We start from the raw sequence: 25981 nt of genomic DNA on the forward strand, positions 1-25981 counted from the left end.
ATTCTTAGGGCGCCCCCAGTGCCATCATCAAGCTTAACTTTCCTCCTTGTAACTTGTGCCCCCGGGGCTGCCCTGAGGCCCCCTCCCCCCCATGTGGCAGCCCCTTAAGTACTTCCAGGTGCCCTCAGGCTGGCTTTAAATGGGGGGACGACGGAGCATGGGCGGGGAAGGGGGGGCGATCCCCGGGTTATGAAACTGAGGCAACTGCCCGTTAACGCAGGCGGTGACTTCCGGGGCAGGGAGACGGGCCCAGAAGTCAGAGACTGGGGGACAGAGGCACGGCAGGCGGGGCAGAGGCTCAAGGACCACCTTTATTAGAGAGCGTGGGGGCAGCCCCTGTGCCGGGCAGCCGGGGGCATCTCCGCCCGGGCACTTAGGGGCCCCTGGGGTCCAGGACTTTGCCAAGGAAGAGAAGGGCCCCCGTGTCCGTGTCCCGGAGAACGAAGATGAAAGGCTTGTTGAGGTGGTAGTCCAGGGAGAAGGCGAGGCGGGCCGGCTGCGGGCTGGGCCTGGGCGCCTCTCCCGCCCCGTCCTCGTTCCACTCGAAGGCCGCCCGGTGCTCCACCTGCGTGAGCTTGATGGCTTTGCCCGTGATCTTGCTGAAGTCCGGGGAGTCAAACAGAGACTGGAGCTCTAGAGAGAGGAGAGGGGGCCGTGAGCACCCAGAGAGGGCCCGGGGCCAGGGCGGGGCAGCCCCGGAAAGCCGGGGGGAGAGCGCCCCAAGGAAGGCCGTCCGAGGGATCGGCTCCGGAGCCGCGGCTCTGCCTCCAGTCACCGACTCAGAGCCGGGAGCTGAGCCGGATCCTCGCGGGCCCAGCTGGGCCCCTCTCGCCGCACCGGCTGGGGCTTAGACTAGGCAGGGAGGCCCGAGGGAGGGGACGGGCCCAGAGAGGGCCGTGGCCGGCGGCCGAGAGCTCCAAATGCTAACGATCAGTGGGGGCAGAGGGCGAGAGAGAGCCCCGTGGGCTGCTGGTACTGGAGACTCAGGCTCAGGTTTGGTGGCTTAAAAACAAAGCAGAGACAGGGGAGGGGCTGGTCTGTCCCTTCTCAGGGAGGCCCAGGGCAGCAGGAGCCGGTGGTGACACGGAGGGAGGCTGGGCAAGGTCACCTGTCCCCCCTTCCCCCCCAGAGCCACCTGCCAGTGACCGGATATAAACCAGGACAGCGGGAGGGGGCCGGGGGTGGGGGGGTGGGGCAGGGAGACAGAGACAGAGATGGAGGGAGAGACAGAGACAGAGGGAGAGGGAGGGACACAGACAGAGAAGGAGAGGGAGACAGGGAGGGAGGCAGAGGCAGAGAGAACGTCTGCCTCCAAATCCATGCCCTTTCCTGGGCCTGAGCTACCTCCCTTTAGCAGGCGCTGAGGGCCCTGGGTCCCGAGGTCCCAAAGTAAAGTGGACCAGCCCCTGCCTTCAGGGACTTTCCATCCTGATGGGGAGGGGCCGTGTCCCTGGGCTTGGCTCAGACAAGAGCTTCAGGACGATCACTTTGCAGCTGAGATGAGGGGGACCTGGGCTGGGCCGAGCTGGCGGGGACCCCGGTGAGGAAGCTGGTGCCCCGGGGCAGGGGAGCGGGATGAGGGCCTGTGCCGGCGGAGCCCAAAGGGCAGGAACTGCCGCGGGGAAGGAGAGGAGGAGCCCTGACCAGGCCGCAAGGGGCCTCGCCTTCCTGCCAGCTCCGCCCCTGGTCATCCCGGACTTCAGAAGACCCGGTGGCGAGAAATCCAACCCACACCACCCAGGTTAGGGGGCCTTCCACATCCAGCAGCTCTGGGGATGATCGCCTCGCCCCGTGAAGTTGTGGACAGAACCCTGAGCTCGGGTCCACAAGACTGGGGGGGAGGATCAGCTGTGACACTAGCAGGGCCAGGGGGACAAACTACTCCCTGAAGTCTCCTTTTCCTCATGTGTCCAAAGGGTATAATATGTATTTGTTCTCCTTTGGACTTCACTTTCCTTCTCTGTAAAATGGGTATGATAAGGCTTCTCCCACCTCCCTCTCAGAGTTATGTCTGAAACGAGATAATGCATCTTAAAGCTCTGCAACTTTTGGGAGGGAAAACACTGTTCAAATGATGGTTATTATTTATTCCCAGGACTGGGATGAGAGAAGATTTTTGTAAAACCTAAAGTATCCTGGAGATGCTCAGTGTTTGTAGGATCAGCTACAGATTCCCCTTAACATGTAACCTCTTTCCCTGTGGGGCTCTAGCTACACGCACATTTACACGGATATCTCGTATTCACACACATGTGCACATGCGCACAAACGTATGCAGACATGCGCTCAGAAATACAGACATGATCAGATACATGGGCAGAGAGACGACAGACATCCCGCATTCTAGCCAAACCAGCCTGTTTGCTGTGGAGGAAATGGGTTCATTTCTGTCCCTTCCTGTCCTGTATGGACTGAGCCAGTCTCCTAGCCCGCGAGGGCCTCAGGCCCTGCTTTGTGGAAGCCCCTCGGCCCCCCGCCCGAGAGCCCCCCCGCAGGCCGCCGCTCCCCCACTCACTCAGCTGCTTCACGGTCTCGGTGACTTCGCCATCGTAGGTCAGCTTGATCTTGGGCACGGTCAGCACGGCCTGGATGGTCTTCAGCTCCCTGTCGATGTCGTGGATGAACTCGGAGGTGAGACTCTCCTCGATCAGGGTCAAGTTCTGGGTCACTTTCACGGGCAGGAAGAAAATTATAGACATGCTCCCGCTCAAGGGCAGCTGGGCTATCTGAGGAGGCAGAAAAAGGAAGCGGTCCAAGGGTAGCCCGCGCCCAGCCGTCTCCCCCGGAGCTTGCGAGGGGGGCGAGCCCCCGCCCCATCCCTCCCAACCAGGTTGGCGAGACCCCGGGTCTCCATGGCGGGCAGCAGGCGAGAATCACTAACCCCCCCTACAGATGAGGCGGCTGGATCTGGAGCCCCTCGTTCCCTTCCCCCACCCCATCCCCACTCCCATCAGACCTTGCAGTTGAGGTCCGAGTCCAGGCCGTAGCGAAGGATGGCTTTGGGGTCTGACATCATGGGCACCCGGATGGTCCTGTCTTCATCCAGGTGGAAGTCCTGAAGGGAAGTCTTTCTGGAGTCAAACTTGGTCACCCACTGCCCTGGAAGGAGACGGCAAACAGGAGACATCAGCAGCGCGAGGGCGGCGGGACGGGGAGCGGGTGAAGCAACGGGCTCATCCTAAGCCTCACAGAAACCGGGAGGATTGGGGGAACCGGCCCGTCAGGGGCTCTATCTGAAGAATGAGCATAGGGCAGTTCCCAGAATCCCAATTTTCCCGTGTAAACTAGACATTAAGAGCCAAGGCCAGTGTGCAGGACATTGTTCTTCTTTAAGCAGCTTCAGAAAAAGCTAATTTGACATTTTTACACTGATAAGAACCAAACCGGAGAGATCATCTGGTCCCCTCCCTTCATTTTGGAGACAAGGAAATGGCCACAGAGGAGATGAAGTGACTCACTCCTATCACACAGGCAGGAAACATCGGAACAGACTGTGATCCCAAGGGCCCGCTGCCCGGCTTAGAGCTTGCCCCACATGGCCTTCCTCTAAAGAAACACAGTTTTGTAGCAATCGGAGAATGGAAACTGCCTGGAAAGACTTGGGTTTCTCTTTTTTGGGAGGGAAGGACACGAAACCCTTTTATAAAGCTAGTCTGCAGACACAATCATTTAAATAATGGGGCGTCCGAGCTAGGAAGGGCCTTCAAGGCCCTCCCATCACCCACAGTGGGGTGAGCCAGAAGGATGAAGGACGTAGGTCTGACCTCAGTCCCTCCGGACTTCGTGTGTCCTTGCCTGTGAAAGGAGGGCTGATAATGGCCCCGACCCCATAGGGTGGTTCTGAAGATAAGTGAGGTCACATAATTGGGACACTTTGTAAATCTAGAAATCACGTACAAGTATGGGCTGCTGTTGTTTTTATTTGTTAGTTTGTTCTTAAAGCCGGACCAGTGACTTCATAGCAGGGGGTTGGTTTGGAGAAATCTTCCAGCCCCTGTGGACCAGCTCCTGTTCTGGTGTAGCTTTGGAAACCCTAGAGCTTAAGGCAGTCACTGCCAGAGATCACACAGACAAACCAAGTCCGGCATTGGAAGTCAGGGTTCAGAGCCCCAGAAGGAAATAGTGGAATAATAAAAGGGAGGGAGACAAACGGGGCAGGGTGGGGGCAAAACACCTTTTATAAAATTCATGTAAAGAGACTATAACAAAATTTGAGATTAGAGATCACTTGTCTCTAATGTATCTGACGGGGTAACCCTAGCCACCTTATTTATTTTTATTATAATAATATTATTATAAATAGGTGGTATTGTGCATATCAAACATAGGCATAGTTTTCAACACTGACCCTTGCAAAACCTTGTGGTCTATTTTTTTTTCCTTCCCTTCTTCCTACCCTTTCTCCTACACAGCAACTAATCCAATATATGTTATACGTGTGCAGTTCTTCTATACGTATTTCCACAAATATCTTTCTGTACAAGAAAAATCAAAGGAAAGAAAATGAGAAAGAAAAAAAAAGCAAGCAAACGACAACAAAAAGAGTGAGAATGCCGTGGTCCAGTTCCCATGGTCCTCTCTCTGGGGGCAGATGGCTCTTCATCAGAGACCACTAGAACTGGCCCTGGCCATGTCATTTAACCTCTGAGGGCTGCTCTCCAAGACTAGAAATGGCCCAGAAGCCGCCGGCCTGCCTTGGGGAGGGGTTCCTTATGCGGGCTATGATCTAGCTCTTTACAGATGTTGTCTTCACTCTCCCCAATAATGGAGAAAATGAAAAGTGGCTCGTCCAGAGCCTGTCAGTCCCCCAGCTAGGGTCTGCAGCCACATTTGAATGTGGGTCTTCCTGAGCAGTCCCAGGCCCTGCACCTCCAGCTGCATGAATAAAACCACAGGTTGGAATATAAGCCAAACTCCTCTGTCCTAGGGCCTTCCCTCTCAGATGCCCCAAGCGTGTCCCGTGTGTGTCCCGTTGCCCGTAGCCGTGTGCCGGCGTCTCTCTGTCCGACCGGAGCATCTCGGGCACGGGGGCTGTCTTTTGCCTCCTTGAAACCCTCAGCGCGCTGCCCGGAACCCCATTTTTTGTGGTTAATCATTTCTTTGTGAGCCCGTTGGGGGTTTTCTTGGCAGAGATCCCAGCTGGAGCAGCTTGCCATTTTCTCCTCTAACTCACTTTACAAATAAGGAAACCGAGGCAAGCGGGATGGAGGGACTTGCCCAGGGTCACCCCAAAGTATCGGAGGCTGGATTTGAACTTCTGACTCCGGGCCTGGCACGCCACCCTCTGTGCCACCTCGCTGCCCAGGGAACCCACGCTTGTTTTGGCTTAGACGGACTGTTCCTGCTCTTGCTGTTACAGAGAAAGGGAGTGAAGTGCAGAGAGGGGAAGCCAGTCAGTCCGTATTTGTCAAGCACCTACTGTGCGCCAGGCACTACATCAAACGCTGGGGATCCCAAGAAGGGCAACGGACAATTTCTGTCCGAGGCCGACGGTCGGATGGGGGAGACATCGGGCAAACACCTCGGGACAAGCCTGATACACAGGGAATTAGCGGGGAGGAATCACTGAAGGAAAGGCGTTAGAATTGAGAGCCGGGACTCATAGAAAGAAGCAGGAGGGAAGGTCTGCCCTCAGTCAAATAACCAGCCGGGGGATGCTGGGTAGGGAACCTCAGCCCCGGTTCCACGCGGCTTTGAAATGCTAATCCCACCGCTTCTCCCGCTCGGCTCCCCTGCGGTGAGTCTGGAACGAATATTCCTGCCTAGAAGTCGGTGCCTGAAGCAAGGGCGCCCTCCAGCTGCTTTCCCAGGCTCCCTCCTCCTCCCTCCAAGCCCGGCTCCCAGTGCCCATCCTTGGCCGCCCCGCGGCATCCTGGGCCGCCCCTGGCTCCTTAACCCCGGCCCTCCCCCGCAGCAAAAGCTGCAAGCAGGTCTTCAGCTCCGGGACAGCTTCTGCCCAGCGGGAGGCGCCCCCTGTGCCCGCCAGCACGGGCACCTGGATTATCCAGGTGAGAGTCCTCGGGGCAGCCTTAACGCTTAGCATAACAGGTTTCACCTATACTGGATAACTTACAGTCCGGGGGAAGGGGAAGGGAGGAAGGAAAAAACTGGAACCCGAGGGTTCTGCAAGGGTGAATGCTGAAAATTACCTGTGCACGCGTTGTGGACAGAAAAAGCCTTAATCAAAAATAAATACTCCAAAAAAAGCTTTAAATAAAAAGACTCCAGCCAGATTATCTGATGGTCACGTCTGCTGGACGTGGTTCTTAACAATGAGACATTCGGGCCAGTTCCCATGGACTTGGGATGGAGAGAGCCATTCATACCCAGAGAGGATTATGGGGACTGAGTGTGGATCACCGCATAGCATTTTCACCTTTTTTATTGTTGTTTGTTGGCATTTCGTTTCCTTTCTCATTTTTTTTCCTTTTTTGATCTGATTTTTTTGTGCAGCCAGATAATTGTGGAAATATGGAGAAAAGAATTGCACATGTTTAACATATATTGGGTTACTTGCCATTTAGGGGAAGGGGATGCAGAGGAATTGAAACACAAGGTTTTTGCAAGGGTGAGTGTTGAAAACTATCTGTATATGAAAATAAAAACTTTTTTTAAAAATCCAGTATAGTTGATAAAGAGCTGGGCTATCAAGAGGGGAGGAAATGCACGAAGGAGTGCATGTGGAAGAGTTAGGAAGTTCAAATCCTAGCTGGACCATATTGGGTGGGTCATCTAACCACTGGGGGCTTTGGGCAATTCTATCTATGTAAGATGCGTAAGGGCAGCAAGATGGTGCAGTGGAAGGCGCACAGCCCTGGAATTAGGAGGACCTGAATTCAAATTCAACCTCAGGCACTTATCTGGAGAAGTCACTTAATTCCTGATTCCTCCAAAAAAAAAAAAAATAGGTAGATAGATAGACAGACAGACATTAGATAAGATAGATAGATAGATAGATAGATAGATAGATAGATAGATAGATAGATAGATAGATAGATAGATAGAAAGAAATTGCCAAGAACTGTGTTGGTAGTGGGAAACTCTTCACCAGGACCTGAAATCACAGGCCAGTTAAAAAACAAACAAAAAAACAAGCAACAGACAAAACAAAAAACTTTTCTGGTAACAGCAGAGAGAAGTCCCTCCTCTCAAGGGATTTCTCTAAAGCAGGCTGCTCTGTTTCCTCTTCATATCACCCATGGGATTTACATTTTTACATAGTAGGCCCTTAATGCTTCCCTCTCCCCTTCATTTCCCCTTTCTGAGCTCCCCTTCACAAATTCACATAACATTCTGTCTCCCCCTTCCATGCCTTTGCCCAGGCTGTGCCCCATGCCTGACACATGTTCTCAGCTCACTTCCATCTCTCAGAATCCTCAGATTCGTTCAAATTTCTGGTCATATCACCTCCTCAAGAGATAGTTCCTATGTATAGGAGAATTATTTGCCATCTAGGGGAGAAGGTGGGGAAAAGGGAGAGAGAAAAAACTGGAACACAAGGTTTTGCAGGCACAAATGTTGAAAATTATCTGTGCTTTTGTTTTGAAAATAAAAAGCTTTGTGAGAGAGAGACAGAGAGAGAGACAGAGAGACAGAGAGAGAGACAAAGAGAGAGAGAGAGAGACACAGAGAGAGAGAGACAGAGAGACAGAGAGAGACAGAGAGACAGAGAGAGAGAGACAGAGAGAGAGACAGAGAGAGATTACCTACCTAACTCCTCAGTTGCCAGTGCTTCCCATTTCTCACTCTGCTTTGGATATATTTGACATACTTCTAACTATACATTTCTCCCAATAGAATCTAAGTTCCTTGAGGGAAGGAACTGTTTCATTTTGTTGTTGTTCCTGATACTTTAGCATCTACTACAAGGCCTGAACCATAATAGACACTTGATAAATGCTTTGGGAGTGAATAAAGAAAGCGTTTCTCCCTTGTTCACACAGGGAAGTTCTCTCTCTCCCACAATTTAAGCTTCTTGGACTTGGCTCAGCTCTACCTTCTGTGTCCTACTGGGATAAGTCATGCAGATATTACCCCCATTTTATAGATGAGGAAATGAGGTGCTTTTCCCAAGGTCTTACAGCTATCAAGTAGCAGAGCTAGGCCATGTACCAAGGAGAGGCAGTGGATGGGTTTGAATTCTAACTTTGCTGATGACTCTCCAACTCTAATGTGCAATCAGGAGTCTAGTGCGCCGCTAAAGGTTTAACAACCAGCTTTTTAGGGGGAGAGGGAAGGTACTCACAACACACTTTTCATTTTAATCTGCATTATTTACCTTTTTTTCCTATCACTTTCTTAAGTCTAAACAATCAACAAAACAATAAACCAAGTCCTGGTTGTATTGTTGGCTGATTTGTGAAGTGTAAGCGATCACACTTAAATTTTAACAATCAGCTCTTGGGCCTCTTCGACCTGACTCCAACACACCCCTGATTCTAAGCCTGCTTTTTTGCTGTTGTACTTCTTTCCTGCAAAAAGGTTATGTGTAAATGAGATATTATTTTCCTGAATGACTGTAGTAAAAACCCTTCCCAAGGGAAAGCTTTTGGTCTCTAGGGAGAACAAATAGAATTGTTTACTTTGCTACATAGTCATTTGTATTTTTCCTTGTTTTTTTTTTTTTTAAACCTTCATAAACTTTCCAATAGATACTATGCCCCAGAGATTCCATTTTGAATTTTTCGTTGTGAGTCATTTTTTAGTCGCGTCTGTCTCCCTGTGATCCCATTTGGGATCTTTCTTGGCAAAGATACTGGAATAATTTGTTTTACTTCTCTAGTTCATTTTACTTGTTGAAGAAATTGAAGCAAACAGGGTTAAATGACTTTCCCCAAATCACACAACTCGTAAATGTCTGAGGCCAGATTTGAACCCAGGTTCTCCTGATTTCAGGCCTGGTACTGTACCCCCTGAATGCTCCCACGAATTTCCTAAATTTCAATGATTTTATTATCTTATGTTAAGATCCCCATTTTATTCATTTTTTAATTTTTTTTTTTGGGGGGGGAGCGCGGTGTGAGACAATTGGAATTAAGCGACTTCCCAATGCCACACCGCAAGTATGTGTTTAGTGACTGAAATCAGATTTGAAGTCGGGTCCTCCTGACTCCAGGGCTGGTGCTCTATCTACTGTGCCATCCAGCTTCCCCTTTATCCATTTTTTAATCTTCCAAGAATACCAGACTGTTAACCCTTGTCCAGCTTGGGAAGAAGCATCTCTGTGACCCTCCTCTGCTTGTTGGACTCTCTCCCTTCCATTCTTTCTTACATAATAACACTTCCCCTTGATTAAACCCATTTTTCTACACTGGGCAGGACCCTGGGCTGCTCTGCCCTCAGTTTCCTCAACTGCAAATAAAATGAAGGCAGATCAATGGGGTCCCCTAAGCCCCAGACCCACCCCTAGCTGACCACAAGCATTTCTGGGTTCTCTCACCTTTGAAGTGAGCCACGGAGAAGAGCAGGACGCTGATATCTCTGGGCAATTCTCTGGAAGACCTGGAGATTTTCCCTTTCATCTGAGCTTGAAGCCAGTTATTCATCTCCTGGAGATCGATCCGGGAGTTGCCGGTCAGGATCCTGGGCCTAATCCCATAAGACTTTTCCAGAGGAGCAACAAACCCAGATTTTATCCGCAGCTCTGGGGAGCAAGGAGATAGTCAGTGTAGGGAAAAAAAAAAATCTAGTTCTTTGCCTTTGGAACATGAAACAGGCCCAGGCTGTAAATTATCATGGACTGATCATCCTCAGCCCTTTTTATCAGCACGCAAAGCACTCCTACGGTGCCTGGTACGTAGTAAGCACTTAATAAGTGTTTACTGAAAATTATAAAGACGGAACTTGATTTGAAAGAAGAGATATGAGAAGACCCCTCCACCTCACTGTTTGCAGAACTAGAACATCTGCACAAATAAGAGATGGTAATATTTTCAGACTTTTTGGAAGTATGAACCAGTTATGCTGATTTTTCCTCTTCTTTTTTCTTTTTTTAATTTTTTTTTTTGGGGGGGGAGCGCGGTGTGAGACAATTGGAATTAAGCGACTTGCCCAATGCCACACCGCAAGTATGTGTTTAGTGACTGAAATCAGATTTGAAGTCCGGTCCTCCTGACTCCAGGGCTGGTGCTCTATCTACTGTGCCATCCGGCTTCCCCTTTATCCATTTTTTAATCTTCCAAGAATACCAGACTGTTAACCCTTGTCCAGCTTGGGAAGAAGCATCTCTGTGACCCTCCTCTGCTTGTTGGACTCTTTCCCTTCCAGTCTTTCTTACATAATAACACTTCCCCTTGATTAAACCCATTTTTCTACACTGGGCAGGACCCTGGGCTGCTCTGCCCTCAGTTTCCTCAACTGCAAATAAAATGAAGGCAGATCAATGGGGTCCCCTAAGCCCCAGACCCACCCCTTGCTGACCACAAGCATTTCTGGGTTCTCTCACCTTTGAAGTGAGCCACGGAGAAGAGCAGGACGCTGATATCTCTGGGCAATTCTCTGGAAGACCTGGAGATTTTCCCTTTCATCTGAGCTTGAAGCCAGTTATTCATCTCCTGGAGATCGATCCGGGAGTTGCCAGTCAGGATCCTGGGCCTAATCCCATAAGACTTTTCCAGAGGAGCAACAAACCCAGATTTTATCCGCAGCTCTGGGGAGCAAGGAGATAGTCAGTGTAGGGAAAAAAAAATCTAGTTCTTTGCCTTTGGAACATGAAACAGGCCCAGACTGTAAATTATCATGGACTGATCATCCTCGGCCCTTTTTATCAGCACGCAAAGCACTCCTACGGTGCCTGGTACGTAGTAAGCACTTAATAAGTGTTTACTGAAAATTATAAAGACGGAACTTGATTTGAAAGAAGAGATATGAGAAGACCCCTCCACCTCACTGTTTGCAGAACTAGAACATCTGCACAAATAAGAATGGTAATATTTTCAGACTTTTTGGAAGTATGAACCAGTTATGCTGATTTTTCCTCTTCTTTTTTCTTTTTTTAAATTTTTTTACTTAGTACATTTTGAATCTGAATTTGAATTAAAATCCTTTTGGACTCAGTTGAATTTGAATTAAGTTCATTTTGAACTTAAATCCAAAAAAGACCAAAAAAAGAACATTTCCAAGTATAATAACAGAAAGAGAAGATTCCATATAAAACTACACAATTCCATTCCAGACCGTTTACTTAAAAAAAAAAAAAAAAAAAAAAACATTATTTTCAAAGTTATCCTGCTTTTCCGTGCTTCCTTCTAAGTTTATTTTTGTTCTGGACTATGCAGTTTTTTTTCTTACTCCCTCCTCACCCTGCCCTAGAGAAGGTTACAATTAAATACTCTCCTTTTTTCTCTTAAAAGAGTACTATTTATTATATAGAATATATTGTATTCTATATATTTTGAAGAATTTTATCAAAGCAAAGGGGAAAACCATAGTAATATATTTTTAAAATGCAACCAAAAAAAACTTAAGATAGATAAATGCTTGTTGATCAATTGATTTCTTTTTAATTTATTATTATTTTTTCCTGAGGCAATTGGGGTTAAGTGACTTGCCCAGGGTCACACAGCCAGGACGTACTAAGTATTTTTAAGACCAGATTTGAACTCAGGTCCTCCTGACTTCAGGGCTGATGCCTTATCCACTGCACCACCTAGCTGCCCCTGAATTGATTTCTAAGAGTTTTTATTTTTTTTAATGGATTCTCCTTCCAAGAGACCCTTCCACTTCTTGTTATTCCGTTCCTCTACCAGTTCTCAGCTTTGCCTGGTACCGTCCTCGGCCTACCATGCCGAGCCGTCCGGGTTGTGATCCTGGCAGCCCATGCGGCCGCGGAGCAGAGGAAGCCACGGTCACCAGCCCCTCCTTAATGCCCAGTAGGAGCGGAGCGCCAGGTCCGGCACGGGAGGACACGTGCTATACCAGGGGGCCAATGAATACCCTCTTGCCGCCTCTGAGACCAAAGACTTACTTCTTTCTAAGACGATCCGAGAGGCGCTCTTTAGGTTCTTCTGTGAAGCAGTGACGGAGGCCAGGAGCTCCTTGTAGGTGCCGTGAATGTCTGGGTTGGTAATCAGGTCGTAATAGAGGGCCCGGTGAATGGTGGACTCGGTCCTCTGGCCAGCACCTGCCAAGGGAGGACCACAGATCATGGAACCAGAACCTCAGATCAGGAAGGGACGTCTTCGGGCACATCATCCCTCGAAGCCCCTCCCTGCACAGAGAAGAAACCTGCAGTCCAGGGAAGTTCAGTGGCTGCCAGTTTAGCATGAGTTGTAAGCAGCCTTGCTAAGATTTGGACCCAGGGCAATTGGCTCCAAACCCATCCTTTCTATTTTATTGAATGATATGAGATTCACTCAGTGAACTGAGAGGAAGAGAAGGGTCTTGGCTGTTGGGTTCTTATTCTTTTTGGGTTTTCTTGGCAAAGATATTGGAATGGTTTGTTATTTCCTTCTCCGGATGATTTTACAGATTAGTAAACTGAGGCAAACAGGGTTAAGTGACTTATCTGGAGTCATATAGCTAGTAAGGGTCTGAAGCCAGATTTGAACTCAGGAAGATGAATCTCCCTGACTCCAGGCCTGCATACTCTATTTGTGCCACTTGGCTAGGATACTACTCATCTATTCTCTTTTATTATTGCCCTTTTTGCCCAAGAAATTTTATATAAAATTTAGAGATATAAAATAGATATATAAAACAGGTATCCAAATCACTTATTGATAATAGAATAATAAATCATAATTTTGTGACCCTAACATTCAGTTAAGTGACCCCCCCATATGAACCACAGTTTAAGGGATCATGAACTACAGTTTAAGAAGCTTTGGTCTAAAGGACCAAAATGGATATGTATCGTGAATATAAGGAAGACTTAAAAAAAATTTTTTCAGGGCAGCTAGGTAGCGCAGTGGATAGAGCACAAACTGAGTTCAAATCTGACCTCAGACATTTAACACTTCCTAGCTGTGTGACCCTGAAGAAAGAAAGAAAGAAAGAAAGAAAGAAAGAAAGAAAGAAAGAGAGAGAAGAGAGAGAGAGAGAGAGAGAGAGAGAGAGAAAGAAAGAAAGAAAGAAAGAAAGAAAGAAAGAAAGAAAGAAAGAAAGAAAGAAAGAAAGAAAGAAAGAAAGAAAGAAAGAGAAGGAAGGAAGGAAGGAAGAAGGAAGGAAGGAAGGAAGAGAAAGAAAGAAAGAAAGAAAGAAAGAAAGAAAGAAAGAAAGAAAGAAAGAAAGAAAGAAAGAAAGAGAAGGAAGGAAGAAAGAAAGAAAGAGAGAGAGAGAAAGAGAGAGAAAGAAAGAAAGAAAGAAGAAAGAAAGAAAGAAAGAAAGAAAGAAAGAAAGAAAGAAAGAAAGAAAGAAAGAAAGAAAGAAAGAAAGAAAGAAAGAAGCATAGATGACTAAAGAAAGCTATGGGGTACCCATCACTAGAGACTTTCAATAAGAAAATAAATAGCCATAGACTCTGAATGTGAGGATACAAGTAAAGGAACGAAGGGAAGAGGGAGGTTACCTGGGCAAACAGTGTCCCAAGATGTCCCTTGTCAGCAGATGGAGGCTGATAAGAGCCTTTACTTAGTGAGATCCTTGTGTTAGCACAGCCCTCCCACATGGACACACATAATCCAGCTCTTGGGCCAGACGCCTTCCTTTTTCCCTACCCTGAGAAAGTGACCCTTCAGCTACTGTCTGACCAAGTTCTAGCTTAAGCAGTCACCCGGGTGAGAACTAACAGAGAGCTAGAACCCAAAAGGAGGGGAGCTCAGAGAACATCTAGAAAAAAGGAACCCAAATATCCACAAAACAAGTTCCTGAAGCCCGGGTGAGGAGCGCTGTGCTCTGCCCAGGTTTCCCGAAATCTCACCCAGAGAGAGCGCGGACAGGGCAGTGGCCACGCTCAGTGGAGACAGAAGCACGTTGGTCGTGGGGCTCTCGCTGGACTTCTGGCGGTAGAGGTCGTAGCCGAAGTTGGAGACCGCCGCCGCCAACTTATTGACGGGGACTTTGAAGAAGGGGTCCTCCTCCTCTACCACCGTGGCCCCCGTGGCATCAGGCCCTGGCAGGGGTTCCTGGGAAAAGCACGAGAACTCCAGGTTAAATGAGGAAGGGCCCAGAGATCCCCAAGCCCCTGGAAGCCATTTCTCCTGGGCTTGGGGAGGCAGGTGGGACAAAGGCGTGGGTGGTGTCTGTTGTCTTTGGCCGGAGGGTTTCGCCTTTAATTATGGTCATTCTGGCTCGATGTTAAAAGAAATTCCTCCAGTACCCATGAGTTCGTGGAGGGACGGACAGACGGACAGATAGATGGATGGATGGATGGATGGATGGAGAGCCACCCAGAAGCAGCCTGGTTAGCCACTAATTGACCAACCAGAATGTATCACGTGCCAGCTGTGTGCCAGGCGCATGGGAGGCCCTGAGGAGAGGACACTGACCCTGCCCTTTGAGGAACCTAGTAGTCAAAGGACACTCAAGGAACCAGCCAGGCGGACACTCAGCTAGAGCTTGCTCAGGCAAGGCCCAGAGTGCCAGGGGTCCAGGGAGAGACTGGAGGGGCTGCATAAGCATACGTGATGGACAGAAAATAAATAGCAGGTGATGGGCTACAAAGCGGTTAGGGAGCCAGAGTGCAGCAGCCCCAAAGCCATCCTGAGAGTCAAGGGTGAGATAGAGAGGGGGTCCACAAAATATCCACGTTTGGGAATGGACAGTGGAGTCCTGTGTGCAAATGAGAGGTGAAAAGGAAGCAAAGGCAAGAGAGAGGAGGGGGGAAATGAAGGAAGGGAAGGAAAAAGAGACGGAAACAGCGGGAGAGAGGAAGAGAAAAATAAGTGACAGGAAGACAGAGAAAGAAAGGGAGAGAAAGAGAGAAGAAAGAAAGAAAAAGAAAGAGAGAGAGAGGGAGGGATGGAGGGAAGAAAAAAGGGAAGGAGGGAGAAGAAAAGAAGAAAGAATGGAGAGAAAAAGAAAGAAAGAGGAAGGAAGAAAGAAAAGAATAGAGGGAGGGAAGGAGAGAGGGAGAGGGAGAGAGAGACAGAGAAAGAGAGAGAGAATTCATTTAAATGATGACATAGAACCTTAGAACAATATGGGAAATAATTGGTACTTAAAAAAAAAAAAAAGAAAAGAAAAAAAGGGGGGTGAGGTGGGGGGAAGAGGTGTTTCAGGAGAAAGTGCAGGATCGCTAAAGAATTGTGTAATTTTGTAGCTGTGGGTCAGGGTGGATCCTGCAAGGTCACACTGAATAAAGGGTACTTAGCGTGTTTACAGGGGAGTTAGCAAAAGTTTACCTAGTAAGAACCAGGAGAAGGAAAGGATTGCTGGGAGCTGAAGCGGAGCAGGTGCTTAGAATTCAGCTCCCAGGAGAAAGTCCTTGCCCTCCAGAAGCCCTGGCCTCCAGAAGCCCTGGCCGCCAGACACCAGGTAGTCCGGATCCCCATTTTACAAAGGAAAAAACTGAGGCCGGAGTGGGGAGAAGCTGGCCCAGGGTCAGAATTCCCCTCCGAGCTCCTTTCCATATGCAGCCATCCTTCCACCCAAAGCTCCAGGCTAAGGGAAGCTGGGGGGTGGGGGGAAGAGGGAGGGAGAAAAGAGGGGAGGGGGAGGTTGTTTGTGCTTATTTGTTACAAGGGACTTTCTATGGGAAAGGAGGAATGCGTCAGGAAGTGAGAGAAGAAGAAGAGAAAAGCGCAGCTAAAGCCTGGAACAGCAGCTTCTTCTGCAGCCTCGCAGAGCGCGCCGCAGCCTGGGGTTAGTTCAGGTCACGTAATGGGCAGGACGGCCCTGGCGAGCTCAGGAGCTTTGCCTTCCAATGTCCTTTCGTAGAAAAACAAAGACAGAGGAGGAAGGGAGGGGGGAGAGGCGCTTGTGGACGACTTTACAGTGTATGAAATACTGAAGCCCCAGCGTTATTATTCCCATTTTGCAGATGGAGAAATGCAAGGATTTGCCCACAATCACCCAGTAAGATCCAGGATTGACTCTTTCAGGGCCTCCCAGTGTCCCAGGACTTTCCCCAGGGCCTGAGACTTCTGAGATTCGTTCACCCTCGCTCCAAACCCAGACACACCCCGTTCTTCACTCACCTCAGTCCCGGCTGTGTTCTGGGAGCTGCTGTAGCTCACGAAGGCTATGGCCCACAGGAACGCCACAAGGGTCTTCATCATGGAGCCTGGGGGGGGGAGGAAAGGTGGAGAAGCGCCAGCTTGGATGGAGCCCACGCCCCAGGCAGAGTGTGGGAACTGAGGCAGAGTCAGCCCCAGGCTGCTCCTCCCACTGGGGAATGACTGGCTACGTCAGTGGCTCAGGAAACACCTGTTAAGCTCTTACTGTGTATCAGGGGCGACAACCTTGGAGTCAGGAAGTTCAAATCTGCCCTCAGACAAGTCACCTAGCCCTACTGGCCTCAGTTTCTCCTTCTGTAACATGAGCTGGGAAAGGGAATGGCAAATCACTCCAATGTCTTTGCCAAGAAATGAGGTCACCGAATCGTCTGAACAACGATCGAACAGCACGATGTGACGGCTCCCATAGTTACTTCTTTCATTCTCTATTTGGCTTCTACAGGTTCACAGACGCGGCAGATTCATCTCCCAGACTTTCTGCTTGGGAATCACGAGACCGTTTTGAGAGGGAATTTATAAGACTGAGAATTGAGAGATTATCCAGTACAAAAGGAAAATCAGACTCAGAGATGGGCAGTTATTTACCTAAGGTCACACAGCAGAAGTAGCACAGGTAGCAGAGTCATAAATTGGAAACTAACAGGGAGCTTAAAGATCGTCTAGGTCAGGGGTCCTCAAACTACGGCCTGCGGACCAAATGCAGCAGCTGAGAACGTTTACCCCCCTCCCCCAGGGCTATGAAGTGTCTTTATTTAAAGGCCCACAAGACAAAGATTTTGTTTTTACTATAATCCGGCCTCCAACAGTCTGAGGGACAGTGAACTGGCCCCTATTTAAAAAGTTTGAGGACCCCTAGTAGGTCATAGTTCTCAGAGGACTCTTTCATACGCTTAAATATTATTGAGGACCCCCAGTGAGCTTTACGTGAGCTATCTCTACCAATATTTACCAATGTCTTAGAACTTCTTTTCCTCCCGTGCCCTTCCCAATCCCCCCGCCAAACAAAAGGGTCCTTGAGACGTCCCTCAGCCACCCCACATTTGAGGACCCCTGGACGGTACATTTTCATTCTATAGGTGAGAAAATAGAGACTTCCCCAAGATCACACTGCTGATGTCAGAAGCAGACTTGAACCCAGGACCTCTAACCCTAGAGACATTATTCTTTCCATGAATTGCTTTTATTCTAAACCTGTGTTTGCTCCCAGGATTTACAAAAGCTCCTCTCCACTCCCGCTGCCCCCTTGGCACCTTCCTCAGGCTATTTAGCACTATCCAGCTCCAGGAAGTAACCATGAGACCTTGTGTTTTCAGCTAAAGGGTCAAAGACACCAGAGGAAGGTTTAATAGGATGGATTGCTGTAATCTGACTGTTTCAAATACCTCCAAAGAGATCCAAGAAAGAGGGAAAGGAGCCTTTCATATGCACAAAACTAGTTAGCTGTTGTAGCAAAGAACTGAAAGTGAAAGGAAGTAAGATGCCCCTCAACTGAGGACCAGCTCAACTAACTATGGTAGAGGGATGTCATGGAAATATTATTGTGCCATAAGAAATAACAAAAGGAACCCAGGAAGACTTCCATAAACTGATTTAGAGTGAAATGAGCAGAACCAGGAAAACAACTTATACAATAACTGACTTTTTTTTAAATCTGAAAAGATTTAAGAACTTGAGTTCTTAAAATATGGAATTACATTATATAAGTCAAAGGCAAATCTACTAATTTCCCTGGGCTTCAATGACTTTAGTTGTTAAAATGAGGGAATTGGAAAAAAAAATTAATGAGAGAAAAAAATGAGGACCTGTTAGATCCTTTCCAGTTGTAGGTCAATGCAATAATTAGACCAAGGATAAAACATGATACTAACCCCTTGACAGAGAAATAAGGGATTCAAGGGGTAAATTGAGATATACATCTTGGAACATGGTCAATGTATGGATCTGTTTTGCTGAACAGTGCTTATTTTTCTTTTTACAAGAGGTTTTAAAAAACTGGGGGTGAGCAGACGAACATAGAAAAGAAAAATGATCAATAGGGAGACCAAAAAAAAAGATAGAAAAGAAATAAAATAGGGTCATTGTGACATTTTTTAAAACTCCCGGAGTAATTTTTTAATTCCTGGACAAGAACAGGAGCAGGAAAGCATTAAAATTACTACTTGAAATTATGTTCTTTTCCAAACATAACCAATCCGTGCTTTTGCATATAATTTTCTTTAGCTGTTCTGTGTATATGGAAATGTTTGTCTTTGATGATGTTTCTTAAGTACCCGTCAACAACAAAAGAAAAAAATTAATTGCCTCTTTCAATTCAGTAAGCATTTATTAAGGATCAGGGCGGGTTGAGGGAGTAGAGGGAGAAACTAATATGTGATTTCGTTGTTATAAGGTATTCCCAGGAACAATAGTCCTTTTAACCATGTGGGTCAGCACCAACTTGATCACTTATAGTCTTAGAGGGATGCCTGAGTCTCTGTGAGAGAAGTGATTGGTCCAACATCACATGGCAGTATTTATCACAGGCAGATTCTGGGCTCACTCCTTCCTGACACAGAGGCCATCCATTAGGTCATGATGCCGACAAGAAAAAGACAAAATGAAAACATTTCCAATACACAGGGGATTTATATTCTAGTATGTGTGTGTGTGTAAAATAAGTAAGCAATTAATTAGGGTAAGTAATAATGGAAAAGACTCATCTCAGAAGATGTCACTTGAGCCAAGTCTTGAATAGAGCTAGGTATTCCAAGAGGAGATTGTGAGGAAACAAAATAGTCTTAACATGGGAACAGCCTGTGCAAATGCTGGGAGGTGGGAAATGGATTGCCCTATGCAGGGAACAACAAGTATATTTGATTAGAATGGAGAGTCTATGAAGGTAAGTAACCTGAAATTAGTCTGGAAAGCCCAAATAAGAAAGTCTTTGAATGCCAAACCTAGAGGTTCAAATTCAATCACGTTAAGCTTCTTGGGCAGTACATAATCATACCTCTGCTTTTATAAAATAGCTAGATTCTCTGTATCTCAAAAATATTTTTTTAAAAGGAAAGGATCTAAATGTACAAAAAATAGTCATAGCAGCTCTGTGGTGACAAAGAAATAAAAAATAAAGAGATGCCCATCAAGTGGGGAATGACCGAATAAATTGTTGTATCTGATTGTGATGGAATTCTATTGTGCTGTAAGAAATGACAAAAAGAAACTATTTTTTCAGAAAAAAAGGTGTATGAACGATGCAAAATGAAGTGAATAGAACCAGAAGCATATTGTATACAGTAATAGAAATATTGTAATAATGATCAATGGTGGACAATGATACATTTATTACCTAAAGCAGATTGCTTGCTGTCTTGGGGAGATAAGAAAAAGGGGAGAAAAAATTTGGAACTCAAAATCTTACAGAAATGAATATTGAAAACTAATTGGAAAAACAAAATACTGTTGAAAAGAGAAAAAAAAAGAAAAGTAAAAAGATACCACGATACAAAACAATTACAAAGATCTCATGAAGAAAAGTGCTATCTACATCCAAAAGTGATAAACTCTGAGTTCAAATAAAGCATACCTTTTTTACTTATTTTATTTTTCTTGCTTTTTTTTTCAGCAACTTGGCTAATGTGGAAATATGTGACTTCACATGTATAATTGATATCATATTGCTTGCCTTCTCAATGAGTGGGGGAAGGACTAAAGGGAGGGAAAGAGTTGAGAACTCAATTTTTTTTAAAAAAATGAATGTTAAAGTATAATTATTTTCTTAAAAATACCTTGAATCTGATTAATGTGAATAATTAATCCCCTGAAATGGCCTCGTGTATTCAAATTTGCACTATTTGAAGTTTAAATTGTTTAAAACATGGTAATTGGTTCCAGCCTAATGAAAATATGCAGTGTGAATTCAAATACTGTGACTATTTCAGGAGATTTATTATTCACATTATTTAGAGTCTAGGTATACAACTTTGGCAGTTTTGTAGAGAATAGATTGGAGAGCAGAGAGATTGGTGGTAAAAACAAGAGTAACAAAGGCCTAAACTAGGGCAGTGGTCTCATGCCTGGAGAAAGGGGGATGGATTTGAGAAGTAGAATAGACAAGACATGACAACTGGTTGGATGTAGGCAGTGAAGGGAGAGGAAAGACTAGAGAGTGGCTACGAGTTTGTAACTTGGGTGACTGGAAGGATCATGGTGTCTCCTGAAAAAAAATAAAGTTAGGAAGAAGAGTAAGGTTTGGGGGAAAGATATATTCTGTTTGGAATATGATTAATTTTAGATCATTGCAATATTTCAAATCTTAAATTCAAACTCTTTAATTTGTACATGAGGGAACTAAACTGCAGAGAGGATGAGGGACTTGCTCAGAGTTGAACAGATGGTAAGTGCTTAGAGTGAAGGCTTCTGGGTCTCATCATGGACAGACTGCTGGACCTGAAGTCCAGAACACTCAAGTTCAAATCTTGAGACTTACTAGTTTAGCCCTGAGATGCTGGGCAAGTCACTTAATGTGTGTCTCCCTCAGTTTCTTCAACTGTAAAATGGGGATCATAATAGTATCTACCTGCCAGAATTGTTATGAGGTTCAAATGAGGTAATATTTATAAAACACAGCACAGAGCTTGACACATAGTAGGTATTAATAAATCATTGTTTCTTTCCCTTACATCCAGCACTCTATCCATTTTACCATATTGCTTCATCTCCCAATGAGGACATCTAATAGGCATTTGGTAATACAGGACTGGAACTCAAGAGAGAGACTTCAAAATTTTTTTCCATTAAGATTGGGTCATTCTCCCCAAGAAGCCACAGCTTTTCTACCAAATGCTGAGCGCTGGAGCTCTAGGTTTCCACACAGGCTCTTGCCTTCTGTAAGAGGGGGGCAGAGATTTTTCTTGCACTCAGCATGGTAATTGTGGAAATATGTCTAGAAGAATTGCACATGTTTAACATATATTAGATTACTTGCCGTCTAGGGGAGGAGGTGAGGGAAGAGAGGGGAAAAATTTGGACCACAAGGTTTTGCAAGGGTGAATGTTGAAAATTATCCATGCCTACATTTTGAAAATAAAAAGTTTTAATTAAAAAAATAAAGAGCGGGGCAGAGGAAGAGGAGCAGGAGGCTGACCAAGTGAGAGTCGGCGGAGAGCAGCTTTTCTCTGTGTGAGATAAAAAATGCTAACGTTCCCCTGGCTTCCAGCTGCCCACTCCACCCATGGAAGAACCCCACCCAGAGCCGATGGGACTTTCTAGCCGGCCTCAGTTGAGAATTCAGGCCAACAGAGGCTGAGGTCCAGAGATGCACCCAACCGATTAATTTGGTATTGGGAAAGGCAGCCTCAGAGGATCCAAACCTGCCCCATCACTAAGAGAGGAGCTTTTTGCCTTCGGCTCCATCCCTGGAACGAGGCTTGGAACCTGGTGCCTGCGATGGGAAGAAAGCTGAATAGTTCAGGGACTAAATCATTCCCCCATGTTGAAAAACAGTCCCGAAGCGTCCAAGGGCGTTCTCTCTCTGGCTGGACTCGTCTGAGACATTTATCCATCTGTCAGTGAAAGCTAGGACTGGAAGGCACTGAAGGGGTCAGCCAGACCAAAAGCCTCCTTTTACAGATGAGGAAACTGAGGGCTCCAAAAGTAAACGCCTAACGTCACATAAGTAGTAAATGGGGGAAACCAAGATTCAGGCCCAGGAACTTTGGTGCCAATGGAACAGGCGCTCACAGATAAGGCCCTTCACTCAAGGGCTCCAGAGGCTGGAGGGTCCAGCTGTCAGGCCGAGGGGGTGGAAGGAATTTCTGTTCGGGTGAGGGCTGGACTACTTGCCCGCTGAGAACCCTTCCAACGGACATCTTTTGGTCCTGTGACTGGGTAAAGTTTTTGAGGGGCCCTCAAGCCTCACTGGGAGCTTCACTGGGCTGAGGACCTTCCGTGCACAGCCAGGCTTGTCCTCAGGCAACAAACGCACTGGCCGCCATTTTGAAATTTGTCCAACCTAGGTGAACCGCCCATGTGATTTTGGGCAGGTCATCCCACTTTTCTCAGTCTCAGTTTCCTCATATGTAAAATGAAGCGGTTGGAATATAGATCATTTCCACACAATGAGACAAAAACCAAAAAAAAAATTAGTTGGTTCTAATTTCTATTTGGACGGGGATGATGTGTGACTATAGAGGAGGTTTTATGCAAACAACCCCCCACCCAAGGACCATGAAATAGAGGTGCTGGGGTCTCTATGGCAGTAGGGGCGGGATGCTCTTCTCAGACCAAGAGCCATTACTTAGGCTGCCCTCGTTGGGACACATCTCCTCATGGTCAGACAAAGGTCACACAGTTTGGCAAGAGCCAGAGCTTGTTATCTCCTGCACACATGTGGGGAAAAAATGGCGCCATCCCATCCAAAGGCTAATGGCTGGGCTGGCCCCCGGGCAAGCTGGGAGCGCTGGGGGATGGGCTCGGGGGGAGCCGACCTCGTGCAGTCCAGCTCACTTGTGAGACCGGGGCCGCTCTGGCCCAGCCCAGCCAAGTCAAGGTCAGGGGCCCACCCTGAAGCCACATCCTCCAAACCCAGACGAGGCAGCTGGTATTTAACGAACCTCCCTGCAAGCTGGGAAGACAAGTAGGAGCCGGCACATGTGTTTCTAATTAAGTCCTGTTGTACAGAAAACACTCCTTCTCCTCCCCCCAGACCCACAAGCCCCTGAGCACCATATGGAGGCTGAAACAGAGGAAGGGCCTGCCCCCTGCCTGGGCAAGGGAAGGATTCTTCCTCTGCGAGGGGCCCTGGGAGAGGTCAGCCCCTGTTGGATGAACCCCATCCAAAGCAGAATCAAAGACTAATGATGGCAAGCGTCGGGAAACTTGACCGGGAGAGCCGGGTAGAAGAGGCTTCCAGGTCAACTTTGAAAAAGGGAAAGCCAGGGTGTGAGAGGGAGGGGTCCGCCTGAGCTGCAGCCACCAAAGGGAGCACATACAGCTCAGACGCATCACAGAAGCCTCGAGTTAGGCTGGAAGGACTTCCAAAGTCCTCAGAGGAGTGGACTGCCCTTTCCTTTTCTGGTTCATTTGTGGAAACTGAAGCAATGTTAGGTGACTTGCCCAGCTAGGAAGCTCTGAGGCCAGATCTGAACCCCTGACTGGGCCCAGTGTGCCAGTTAGCTGTCCTGAAGCCTAGGTGATAAGTGGCCAAAGTCAGATTTGAATCCAGGCGAGCTCCTTCATTTTAACCATTTACTTCTAATAAGAAAAGGCAGTCTGGGCAGTGGCCAGAGAAGCAGGAAAGTAGAAGCAGCAAGAAGAGCTGGATTCAGGTCCTGCCTCTGACATGGGCCGACTGTGTCCCAGAAAACTCTAAGATTACCCAGTGTACAGAAGACGGCATTCGACATTTGTAGAGGAAGGATCCTCATTAGCTATCCCTATATTTATGATGTTCCAGGTCTAGTCCAAAAGAAACTGCTAATTAGGTGCTCGGGAGTACAGCGCAATCAGCCCCACTCTGTTACTGTTTCTGAGTCAAAGCCCCAGTTGTTCCACCCTAGTTAAGGCTCTGACCAGACATTAAGTTCTTTGCGAACTACCGGCTCAGCAATCTCAAGGTCTCCTACTTAAGGCTCAAGTTTTCAGAACGGGTCAAGCCACAGTGGGTCGGGAAGAGGCAGCCTGGGGAAGGGCCTGTCCTGCCCTCTGAGGGGGTCCCCAGGGCCGCTTCTCTCATCTCCCCCAGGGGCCGGGCTCCATCTGTGGGGAGCAGACTGTCCTCACCCCGGGGGAGCCACACTCCCACCTTGCTGCCCTCGGGGAGCCTCGGCTTTTGGCAGGGGAGCCACCCTCCCTTCCGTCCTTGGCTGGAGAGCCAAGCACTATGGGGGAGAGCCAGGCGGTGGGGTTTCTGGGAAGCCAGGAGGTTTTCTTTGGCACCGAGTCTAATCTTCACTGCGGCTTCCCCCTGGGAGCAGAAGGGGTGCGGCGGTCTCGGGGCCCTTGGCTCACAGCATCCCACATCAGATAAGCCGGGCTCGGCCAAGAGGCGGCGCTCCTTTGGAGGGGCCGTCGGCCCCCGGGAGGTTGTGCTCCAGCACATCTGGAAAGCGTTTGGCTGGCATACCGAGGCAGGAAGGGGAGACTGAGGATGGGCAGGGCCCAGCTGCGCCCCCCCCTCACCCCCCTCCGCGGAGTTCAGCCGGACAGCTGCTTGCAGTTCTGGGAAGTTGCCTTTGAAATCAGCACCAGCTGATTTGGAAAAGGAAGAAGAGAAAGCAGGCGGGGGAGGGGGCCCAGGAGGGGCTTTCGGTTCAGCTGCTCCACGTGGGAGCCCTTCCCCAGCCCAGCTCCCAAAGGAGAGGGGAAACGCGTGAAGATCAAACGAGAGCATCTACAGAAGGCACCTGGGGGGCCGTTAGCCCCCCATTATCTCCATCCCCCAGCCTCTACCTACCTCCTCCCCCCTGAGTCTCCTATCATCCTGGGAAGTGTCCCAGGCCTCCTTTTATGGCTAGATGGGGAAAGTCTGCAAAACCCGGGGCCTTCTGCTGCCCCCACGTACCCGCTGTGCGCCCCTAAGCCCCCTGGCCGCACAGCATCCGTTCCATCCTTGCCCAAGCCCTGGCCACTCCCCCCCTTCTGCGGGGGTCCCCTTCCTGCAGCCCGGTCCCCAGCCCTTTTCCCCATCGCCCTCCCCTCCCTCCCTGCCTGTGCAGGCTCCTCAGCCGGAGCCGGGGCCGCCCAAGGCAGGCGGGAGCTCCTCACCTGGGGATCCTGCCCGCCGCGCTCTCCACTTTGGTCGGCCGGAGCCTGCACTCAGTGAGGGATCCGTTCGAACAAGTACATTAGCCGCCTTCTTCTTCTTTTTTTTTTTTCCCCAGCCTCCCAGTCCAACAGCCAGCCGGCTTCAGATTACAGCTGTGCCTTTCTTAAAGCAACCCCCTCTCATTTTGAATGTACTATTGCAACATAGCCTGGGGCGAACTTCAACCAGACTCCCCCTCCCCCCAGTCCAGCACCCCTCATACACGGTCTCCTTCCAGACTAGTCACTTATTAATAGGAAAACTAACACTCTTTTTTGAGTGTGTTTTTGTGAAGCAAATGGGGTTAAGTGACTGGCCCAGAGTCACACACTGAATTTGAACTCGGAACTGGTGCTCTATCCAGTTAGCTACCTGAAAGTAAGACTCTTTCTTCCCTGACTCCCAGTGGTTTCAGGGCCAGGAACGTCTCAAGCCAAGGCACTCCAGGTGTGAAACAAAGGCAGAGAGAATGCTGTACTCTGGAAAATAGACATCTTTTCCTCTCTCAGACTCGTTTCCTCTTTTGAAAAAGAATAGGCTGGGGCAGATAGGTGGCGCAGTGGGTAGAGCACCAGTCCTGAAATCAGGAGAATCTGAGTTCAAATTTGACCTCAGACACTTAACACTTCCTAGTTGTGGGACCCTGATCAAGTCACTTGACCCCAGTTGCGGAAGGAAGGAAAGAAGGAAGGAAGGAAGGAAGGAAGGAAGGAAGGAAGGAAGGAAGGAAGGAAGGAAGGAAGGAAGGAAGGAAGGAAGGAAGGAAGGGAAGGAGGGAGAGAGGGAGGAAGGAAGGAAGGGAGGGAGGGAGAGAGGGAGGAAGGAAGGGAGGGAGGGAGGAAGGAAGGAAGGAAGGAAGGAAGGAAGGAAGGAAGGAAGGAAGGAAGGAAGGAAGGAAGGAAGGAAGGAAGGAAGGAAGGAAGGAAGGAAGGAAGGAAGGAAGGAAGGAAGGAAGGAAGGAAGGAAGGAAGGAAGAGAGAAAATTAGACTGGATGAGAGATAACTTGTAGCTTAGTAAAAAAAAAGCAGCAAACTGGCTAACCCTGATCCCTTGTGACTTTAGGCATGTTCCTAAGCCCCC

At 48.1% G+C, this 25981-nt stretch overlaps 1 protein-coding gene across 2 annotated transcripts; it reads right to left on the reverse strand.

Moving 5' to 3' along the window:
• Positions 1 to 293: 293 nt before the first annotated feature.
• Positions 294 to 25011, reverse strand: SERPINF1 (serpin family F member 1). 2 transcript variants are annotated; one of them, XM_051992171.1, is made up of 8 exons: positions 24861 to 25011; positions 16077 to 16162; positions 13859 to 14063; positions 11966 to 12121; positions 10445 to 10648; positions 2957 to 3099; positions 2516 to 2726; positions 294 to 633 (listed from the first exon to the last, which is right to left on the reverse strand). In XM_051992171.1, exons 2-8 carry the CDS (start codon positions 16155 to 16157, stop codon positions 374 to 376), a joined length of 1260 nt encoding a protein of 419 aa, XP_051848131.1. In that variant the 5' UTR covers positions 16158 to 16162; positions 24861 to 25011; the 3' UTR covers positions 294 to 373. The 2 variants fall into 2 exon arrangements, with proteins under 2 accessions (XP_051848131.1, XP_051848132.1); XM_051992172.1 differs by lacking the exon at positions 10445 to 10648 and adding an exon at positions 9440 to 9643 and having other exon boundaries at positions 24861 to 24999.
• Between the last annotated feature and the right edge of the window lie 970 nt (positions 25012 to 25981).

This window comes from Antechinus flavipes, chromosome 4 (genome assembly GCF_016432865.1).
Source record: "Antechinus flavipes isolate AdamAnt ecotype Samford, QLD, Australia chromosome 4, AdamAnt_v2, whole genome shotgun sequence".
NCBI lineage: Eukaryota > Metazoa > Chordata > Mammalia > Dasyuromorphia > Dasyuridae > Antechinus > Antechinus flavipes.

Bases quoted from the DNA above. Each gene is read 5' to 3' on its own strand.
- SERPINF1 (XM_051992171.1), bottom strand. From the start codon at position 16,157: ATGATGAAGACCCTTGTGGCGTTCCTGTGGGCCATAGCCTTCGTGAGC. The intron at 10,649-11,965 runs GTAAGTCTTTGG...CTTGCTCCCCAG, and splicing joins TCGGATCGTCTTAGAAAGAA to AGCTGCGGATAAAATCTGGG. The intron at 634-2,515 runs GTGAGTGGGGGA...TCCTCTCTCTAG, and splicing joins CGAGACCGTGAAGCAGCTGA to AGCTCCAGTCTCTGTTTGAC.